At 43.0% G+C, this 9,182-nt stretch overlaps 1 protein-coding gene across 6 annotated transcripts in view; it reads right to left on the bottom strand.

The window, feature by feature from the left end:
* Window positions 1-104: 104 nt before the first annotated feature.
* SMYD4 (SET and MYND domain containing 4) overlaps window positions 105-9,182 on the bottom strand; it is a 49,163-nt gene continuing 40,085 nt past the window's right edge. For 5 of the 6 annotated variants that reach the window (XM_058560110.1, XM_058560109.1, XM_058560112.1 and 2 more), the window contains 6 exons: window positions 6,237-6,419; window positions 5,638-5,801; window positions 4,287-4,419; window positions 3,053-3,169; window positions 2,729-2,852; window positions 105-1,609 (listed from right to left, as the gene is read on the bottom strand). In XM_058560110.1, the coding sequence (XP_058416093.1) occupies window positions 1,456-1,609; window positions 2,729-2,852; window positions 3,053-3,169; window positions 4,287-4,419; window positions 5,638-5,801; window positions 6,237-6,419 (875 nt within the window). In that variant the 3' untranslated portion in view covers window positions 105-1,455. The remainder of the gene's footprint in view (window positions 1,610-2,728; window positions 2,853-3,052; window positions 3,170-4,286; window positions 4,420-5,637; window positions 5,802-6,236; window positions 6,420-9,182) is intronic. The other variant, XM_058560111.1, reaches the window with a different exon arrangement.

The raw sequence follows: 9,182 nt of genomic DNA, 5'->3' as shown, positions 1-9,182 counted from the left end.
ACACAAACCAGACTTTAGGTTTTAATGCAGGTACAGATATTGCCCGGTCAGGCAAATGTCACCTGACAACATAGGATAACACACGGACAGATAAGGGAGATAACTTGTAACTTCAGGAAATAATTCTTTATTTTACAAAGCATTTAAAGAACGCTCTCGAGTACACATTAAATTGGACCTGATATGTAAAAATTCCAAACATATTCTTTCTAAGGAAGTATGCCTATTTTACAGAGTACAACAGGACCTCTTTTAGGAACATGAAACATGCCAAGTGTTTGGAACAGAGAAACTATAGAATTGTCCACAGCTCAAAATTTTTCTACTTGAAAAAGTTAGCTCTACCAAAAAATCTCATTGGCTATTGCCTTGCCACCGTGAGTTAGTAGAAAGGAGGATAAATGAGATTCTGCCTGTTCTTCATCCAAGTGTTTGAATGCGAACTGTGTTCCGAACACTCGGCTTCCTGAAAAGCTACTGCCGGGCATCTTCAGGGCTATTTGTTTCTCGACTATAATGCCGTGGCAACCAATGGGCACGTCTTGGGTCTGGCAATGCCCAGCCCCTCAGCATCCTCTGAAGTTTTTCCCCATTCTCAATACTCATACCATCTATATTTCATTTGCCAGCTTGGGGAGATCTGGTAGAAAAAAGTCGTCTCTTTTCAGGCTTGCTAATAAACAGAACTCAGAAAGGAGGCACGTGTGTTATGAAGTCACTGCTAACGAGCTTAATTTTAGTAGTGTTTGGTCATGAGTCTGCCAAGAGTATACATTAAAGCCGGGTAATAAGGACTGGAAAAACGGTAGAAAACAAACTGAGAGTTGCCATCCTAGGAAGAACCTGCCCAACAATAAGATGGCCCCATATTTATTTCTCTATTCACAATTTACACTCTACCAGTTTTAACAAAGGATTTGAGGAAGCTAGATATCATAAGTGAAACTGTGTCTCTAGAGGTATGGATTTCTCCTCACTGATTTCTTGCTTTATAATTATTTTTCAATTACAATACAACTACTAAGAGTGTAAGTTCCCACTGGAGTGGTGCACAACATTTCATTACTACTAGAAACCATAGGAATGTTCCAGGGAAAGAGACTATCATCATTTAGTAAGGTGGCATCTAGCCAAAACCCCAGGCTAACATCCAGATGCCTGCAGATCAGCTAAAATCCTTTTAAAGGGATTAGGCTCTCCAGATACTAGTTTCAAGTCTTTTCTGAGTACTGGGAGTTTTTATTGGAGGGCAGTTAACTATTTCAAGGAACATTCATCACAATAGGTGAGCCTCTCGCCAACTGCAGTGCTTTTTGAGTCCCCCACCCTTCATACACTAGGCCTGTGACTGTCAGGCAAGTCCTGTATTTCCTGGTGACAACTCAGCAGCAGCAGAACCTCTTTAACTCATCCCACATGGGCTCCTTTCCTGTGGTTCAAAGTCCCCTTGGGATCCTACACCGAAGGTCCCACAGGGACAGGCGGCAAATCCAATAAACAGGATTTCATCTTTTGTAGCTCCTGGATCTCATCATTCCAAGGGCCATAGTGCACCAACAGAACCTTTTCTGCCTTTCGTATTGTGTTCAGAGCTTCGGGCACTGCAAACCTGCACCAAAGGACGTAAGAGGAGTGAATCCACTCATTCAGTCAAGCACACGTTAACTGAGGGCCTACTATGCCCCGGAAGAATATGAAGTAGATCATTTTTGTCCTCAAGGATCTTACAATCTAGAAGGGCAGATAAGACACTTTCACAAACACAATGCAAGGCAGAGTTTGAGAACAAAGTTATGAAAAAAAGTATAAAGATTCCAGGATCCTGAGAAACAGGCAAATCTCAAAGCATTAATCTGATATTTACTCAGGAGTCTTCATCTCAGGGTAACCAAGTCCCCCTGTGACCTAACTTTGCAGTCCTTTTCTCTCTCTGACCAAATGGACTGCCTCTGTGTCTCGGGTCTCAGGTCCACCACCATTCATAATCTTAGGATCAAGCTTCAAACACTTTCTCACACCTATGTATACCAGTGGCAGCTCTATCAAGGCTGGAGGTATTCCATCTAGAAATACTGAAATTAGGGCCTCCCAGTGATCTCAGTTGCAAAAGTAGATGAGGTATCAACTCACCAGCCCTACTGTTCACTCCTTCTCACCTTTAAAGCAGGGTTTCTCAACCTTGACACTACTGACATTTTGGGCTAGATAATTCTTACCCGTAGTGGGCTGTCCTGTGCATTGTAGGATGTTTAGCAGCATCTCTGGCCTCCACCCTGAGTCATGACAATCGAAAATGTCTCCAGACATTGACAAATGTCCCCTGGGGGCAAAATCACTCATGGTTGAAAACAAGGGCTTTAAAAGGAATAGGACTAGGGAGAAGGAAGAGCGCCCGGAGTCGAGGGTGCTGAGAATGGAGCACGAGGGAGGTGGCTAACGGTGAGGACTGAGAAGAACCGCTATGATGGTGGGTGTGGGGCCGCTTGGCAAGCTCTCCCTCAGAAACTCCCTTCAGAGCTAAGAGCTTTCCTATATCTCTCAGGAGGAAATTCTAACGCTTCAAGTTTGTCAGTAAAACAGAAGGAAAGGATCTCTCCAAAAGGGGAAATAAAGAAGTTTCAACATGCTCAAAAGCACCACAGAAAAAGAGTAATACACAGAAGAGCCTAGTAAAAGACAGAAGAGTGTGTGGCCTGGCGAAGTGCTAGGAAGCAAGAGAAAGACTTACCCATTGAAAAAGATTTGGGCCAGTTTGAAGAGCTCATGGCCCATTTCAACACTGGATGGCCCATGGCGAACCTTAACCACTTGGAGACTCTTCTGTAGATAAGTAGCTGACTTTTGCCAGTCCCCTGCAAAGAAAGAAAAATCTGGTTCCAGAAAAGAACCACAATAAACTTTGGATGAACATTTTCAGGGTTAGGAAAGCTAAATGGAAGGGAGAGCAGCCTCAGTTGAAAGACTGAGATAACCAACCAGATGAGGCCAGGGTCATGACCAAACACACAAGGCACACTTGTCTCTTGGAGCAGAAAATGAAGACACGTCATACCTAAGGCAGCGTAGGCCTGGGCCAGGTCATCCTCGATTTCTCCCACCACGCTGTGTTCTGCTGACAGGAAGCTCTCAGCATCCTGCTGGCACCCCAACAACAGCTGAATGGCTTGCTCTATCAATTCAAAGGAAAGTGGCCTCATTACAGACACAAACCTAGTCCTAGAAATGAGAACTTGGCTCTTAAATTCTATATTGGCTGGGCTGAATGTGGAAACCCCACAATGTCTCCTTGGGTTGTGACCAACCCATGATGTTTGTTCCAATAAAGCTGTTGTTCTGGGGCCGGCCCCGTGGCATAGCGGTTAAGTGCACGCGCTCCACTGCTGGCGGCCCGGCTTCGGATCCCGGGTGCACACCGACGCACCACTTGTCAGGCCATGCTGAGGCCGCCTCCCACATAAAGTAGAGGAAGGTGGGCACGGATGTTAGCTCAGGGCCAGTCTTCCTCAGCAAAAAGAGGAGGACTGGCAGATGTTAGCTCAGGGCTGATCTTCCTCACAAAAAAAGAAAGAAGAAAATTAAAAAAAAAAAAAAAAAAGCTGGTGTTCTTTTATGTTTTCTCTTTGAATAGAAAAAAGTGCTAGATGAGGCCTCCCCACATTTACTCTGTGTTCCCAACTTCAGTGTGAAGTGGGACGACTACATTTCATTTATGGCCATTTTTTCTCTTGACTCAGAAATCTAAGCTAAAGGTTGACTTTCATCAAGTAGGGTAAATAACTTCCCACAACGTCAAGCTCTAAGGCAGAGTGTTCAAGGGTAATGAGGAGTTGCACAACTCCCTCTCTGGAAAAAGCAGGATACTTATATCCATTGGGCACCTGTCCCACCGCTCTCTAGAAGAGAGATGAGGCTCTGATGGGGGCAGAACAACCTCTCTAGGAAATTAGGTCACTAGGTTCTGGAACTAAAATAAATGACACTGAACTTCTGGATCTGCACACAGATCGTGGATGTCAGAGATAACCTTTTAGTCATCATGGGGGACTTGAACTCAGCTATCTGATGCATAAGAGAACAACAGCTTCAGTCATCTGGCCCTTTTGCAAGGACACCAAACTGAGCTGGTTGGGGTTTGGTCTCACTGGCCTACACAGCCATCTTGTGGCTGGCGTGGGGATAATTCAATTCAGTTCTTCAATCATCACTGAGTATCCGTGAGTCCAAGGTGATCTCAGGATGAATAAAGGAAAAGGGGCTGGAGGACCAAAGCAGGGAGCCAGACTCACCTAGCTTGCCATTTCTGAGAAGCTTCCGGGCCATCCCAACCTGCTGTTGAAGGTCTCGTAACCGAGAGACTAGATGATCCCTGCTGACTGATTCTGTACAAGATGTGTTGCCACAGCTCAGCACATCATCACCCTGTGGAAGTCAGTTTTGTCTTTATTCCTGTACCAGAGTTGGTTAGCAACACTACACGTGCTTATTACATTATAGGATGGCGCCATAGCTTCTGACTCTATGGGGGAAAGAGACTCCTGCAATAACACCATGACCAAAGCCTGACTGAACCTGGCTTGACAACAGCAAATCTAAGGAAAGCAGCAGCCGATCCCACCCTGGGATTTAATTTTTGCAACCAAATTTAAACTGGTATAGTCCACAATTTATTTCCATCTTTACAACCCCTCTCTTAGCTCTCTTTGGAGCCAGGACTTTGGATGACAGACACATTTCTAGTGGTTATGAAAAAGCCATAAAAAAACCAACAGGAAAAGATGCAAGGTGAGGCCTCCCTACATATGACCCAGGATTTACACTTCAGCTTTCCCACACAGCCAGCTCTACATTCCATTTATGGTTCCCTAAGAAAATTGTATCCTCTGGCAGAGGAGAAAATCTCTGAGGTGGACATTTGTTGTTTTTCAGACACCTGTATCTATTCGGCAGTAGTAACCTGATTTCTCCTGAGGATCCTCTCCCACCCTCCCATAGTCAGTACCTGGACGCTAAGAGGGTGGGCATGTGGCTCAGATCTGGCCCATTCCTCGGGCCCAAATGGCCGGAGGAAAACTATGTGACTCTTGATTTTCCTCCAGCCACAGGTATGGGGTCAACGAAACACAACAAAATTTTTGCCCAGCCTGCTGTTAGAGTAGCACATGGTTTTATCCTCCTGGACCGGGAGGATACGAGGCTGGAGCTGCTGGCAGCCGTCTTACCTCCACAAGAGGGAAGGGCTAACAGAGAAAATGGAACTTAGGGAGGCAGACAGAAAAATGGGATCTTGGTGACATTATCTGAGCCCCTGGATCAAGTTGTATCTGAAGTACTCCCTTCCTGGGACCTTTTAGTGATTTACTTGAGCAAATAAATTCTCACTCTTTTTTTTCCTGCTTAAATCAGTTTAGGTTGGATTTTCTGTTATTTTGCAAGAGAAAGATTTCTAAATTCAATCTTTCCCTGCAGTTCCTGTGGAGGGGTAATCAATGTGTGGGGAAGATGGGCTGAAAGGGAAGAGAGAGTACTGCTCTCAGCACCTATATGCCCTGATGGCTTCCTCCTAAAGATTTGTGGCCTTTCGGCTGGATAACTGACTGGCAGGGGAAGTGGAGACGAGAAAGGAGAAGAGAGATTCACCTGCATGAGCGCTCTGCAACTGTGACAACAGAATGCTTCCCACCTGGGCCCTGCCGTAGCTCTGTGCTTCTCATGTTGACAAGCTGGGCAGGTGCAGTCAAAGAAATACTGAGACCTCAGCTTCCGCTGCCTCTCAGCAACACCCATCCTGCTCTCGTGAGGCCCTGTGAGAGAACACACTTGGCCAATATTTAAAGCGCGAGAGTGAAGCACTACTTCAAGAACATTAGGTTAGCAGAGGGTCTGGTCAACTACTGATCCTGTGACAGGTACCCTTTACTCAAACATTTGTGGAACTAGACACAGAAATAAGCTTCCAAGTTGCAGGGACAGGAGGAGCAAGAAGTCAAAAGTCGTTCCTACTCCATTTTTGGAACAGGAAGTTTATGGGGGTTAAGCAGTGAGATACATGATAGTTTCGACACAATGGGGCCTAGTAAGGAGGCCTTTTTTTTTCTTTTTGCTTAAATGTGCACTGCCTCTTCCAGGAAACAAATCCTGGACAGGTGAAGGCACTTGCCCCATGGTCTGCTCATTCTAACTCACTCTGTCCCTTTTTTGCTGGAGAAGGTGGGCAGCACTGAGGAGGGATGGCTCACCATAGCAGTGGAGAATCTCTTGCCCTTTTCTAATCTGCTGTGATGCCCGAATGGTGGCGACAGTGCCAACGAAAGACACACTGGTGTTGGGGCTGCAGGAATGGTTCAGGAGACTGACAACAGGGAAGAGGCCTGTGGCAAGGCGTACCTGCCTGCAGTCGGTAATGATGTCCTCTTTAGATCCTGAAAGCGCAAGAGGAAAAAGGAAAAATGTGTCAGGACATTAATCCTGGCCTCGCCATCCGTCCCTCAGAAGATGAGCTGGGCAATCAGGCCTGTAGCCCATCTGAGTCATAGCTCCACAGCCGGATCCAACATAAATCAGATGGAACATGACTCACAGCAAACTCTGGTCCCCAGGAAGCAAAGCGAACGAATACAGAAAAAGTCCACCAGAATCCTGGAACCTAACCACTGTGTCTCAATACCACAAAAAACCCAGAGATTAGAATTTATAAAAAATAATAAAAAAGGAATTATCAGTAGGGAGCTTTCTAGATAGACAGTTTCATAATGTTCAGAGGACACAGAAACCAGACTACCTGTTGAGGTTATTTCCCAAAGACTTTTTTATAGTCCAAATGCTTTGGTTTAACTGGTCTTTGATTGGTTAATAGAACAAATAATCTAATTACTATCCCAAACTAAATAGGTTTATAATATATTTTTAAAAATCAATATTCTTTATGTTTACCTGTTCATTCTGCCCTTTGTCCCAACTTTATGGGAAATCCAGTAGCAGTAGTTATTGAAAAAAACTCTCTGGACTAGCCCTATTCGAGACAATCTCATGTCCCAAACAATCTCTTCTTTGAAACACAATTAACCAGCAATTTAACTACACGATTGAAAATTAGGAAGGAGAGAAGAAAAAGGCCTCTAAGCAATGAGGCTATTTCTGCACCAAAGCTCATGCACTTATATTCATATATGAATCTTTGTACTCTTGTGCAGGCCTTCTCGCTCTTATCTTAGCCACAGATCTAAATGGCTTGGTTCTTCAGTCTCTCAGCCTATAACAGTCCAGAAACAGAACTAATAAGAGGCAAGTTTTCTGAAAGTTGCAAAAGAGACAGGTGACAGACTGGAGAAGGAGGCAGAAAACTTATATAACAACAGCCCTAGGGCAGACAAAAACATTAGCACCACTCAAGTTTTACTATGACTATAGCATACTTAACCAGGGATTCCTAAACTGACAGCATGCTCTCACAGGTTTTTGTGACAGCCATACATATCTTAGGAGTATGCACAACAGAGAGAGCCTTGGGCATCCAGAAACACTTAAACTTGTTCAGTAGCCTCGGTTTAAGCATGAGGAAATCATATTTCCAACAAAACTGGTTAAAATATGAAAAATACTGGTACTTAAAGAGAAACCTTCAGTTTTCTGGAAAACCGAAAAACCATCAGATAATTTTGGTACCACTGTATAAGATGCCAGGAATCGCAATACACCAATCACCAAAGAGATAAAGCAGTTTAGGTACAAACATAATGAATAAAGAAAATATGAACCAGCATGTGAAAATGTTCTAGAAAGGAAAACATTAAATATAGGAATAATGTCTCTCTGCAGAAAATTCTGTTATCTGTTGCTATGGAGGACAAGAAGAGAAGAAGTAAACAAAATTCACAGGGAATCCAAATGACTCAATTTTAGTCAACAATTCTACAAATTGTATTGAAATCTTTCATCAGAGCTTCTCCTTGGTGCTTATCTGATTTTAGTTTCCTCTCCTTTCTCCTCCCTTGTCTAAGGCCTACCTTCTGGTAGATGCACTAATGAGCAGTGAAAATGCTAAAACGTAGGCAGCAGGAACGAGCAGTACAGGGCACGAACAGTTTGTAGTCTGAATAATCAGCCTCTGCATAATTAAAAGTTGACTTGCATTCCCAACTACTGATAACTGGCAATCTATATTAGAACAGTTGCTAAAATTTTCCCAGAAAAAATGATCACAATACAGTGAGTAATGTCAGCTTCGTGAATTATTTATAGATTATCCTCTAACAGAAGAAGGCCCAGGAACTGAGTGGGGTATTTATGTCCGAGCTGAGTTTCTCTCTAATTATTTCTAAAAAATTAAGTATTGACTTAAAAAAATTATTCAATAGTTTGCATTAGTCATCTATTAGTAGAGATAACAGAAAGTGGGAATATGCATGTACCTAATTAACCAAATTTAATATGTGACATTTTGTCCATAAAACAAAAGAAAAAAGGAGGGAGTCTACTTTGGTCATATCCTCAGTGCATTTAAAATGGAATTGAAGTACAGAAAAAAAGATGCATTCACAATTCTTCCAGAATATACCTATTCTGGCAGATATTTCACAACACAAGAAATCTGTGTGTATACCATGTAATCAAGGGCCCAAACTAAAGGTGGGTTCCTTGCTGGAGTGAAAGTAAAGGGCAGTGAATGGATCTGAACCTACGTGGAACTTCATTAAGCCTCGTTATGACATGAATCCAGATACATCTCGAATGTGCCATTCCCACTGAGACAGGACTACACACCCCAAGGTCTAGAATATCATCAGTGGCCAGTTCTGTCCCTTAAGGTAAGTAGCAAAGAAAAGTTTCTGAGGAACTTTGATTAAACAGCATTTATGCAAACATAATAACACACATTTTTATAGGTTTTTGTCAAAGTCTATCCTGGTTAACACTTTAATCCTTCTTCTGTGCTACTAATGAAACAGCTGCTAATGAAATTCAATGAGAACACTAAACTAGGAGGTGTTGGAACCCCAAAGAAATAATAAAAAGGGATACAACAAGATTAGAAATATGAGCAGACTAAAACAAAATTAGATTGAATTCAAAAATGAAAGTGAACATTGCTCGTGGGCGTGTAACTGGTACAACTTTCCTGGAGGGCAATTTTGCAATATGTATCAAGTGCCTTAAAAATGTTTATATTAAAAAATGTTATCATT

The sequence above is a fragment of the Diceros bicornis genome, chromosome 18 (genome assembly GCF_020826845.1).
Source record: "Diceros bicornis minor isolate mBicDic1 chromosome 18, mDicBic1.mat.cur, whole genome shotgun sequence".
NCBI classification, from domain to species: Eukaryota; Metazoa; Chordata; class Mammalia; order Perissodactyla; family Rhinocerotidae; genus Diceros; species Diceros bicornis.
This window is presented reverse-complemented; position numbering and strand designations above follow the sequence as displayed.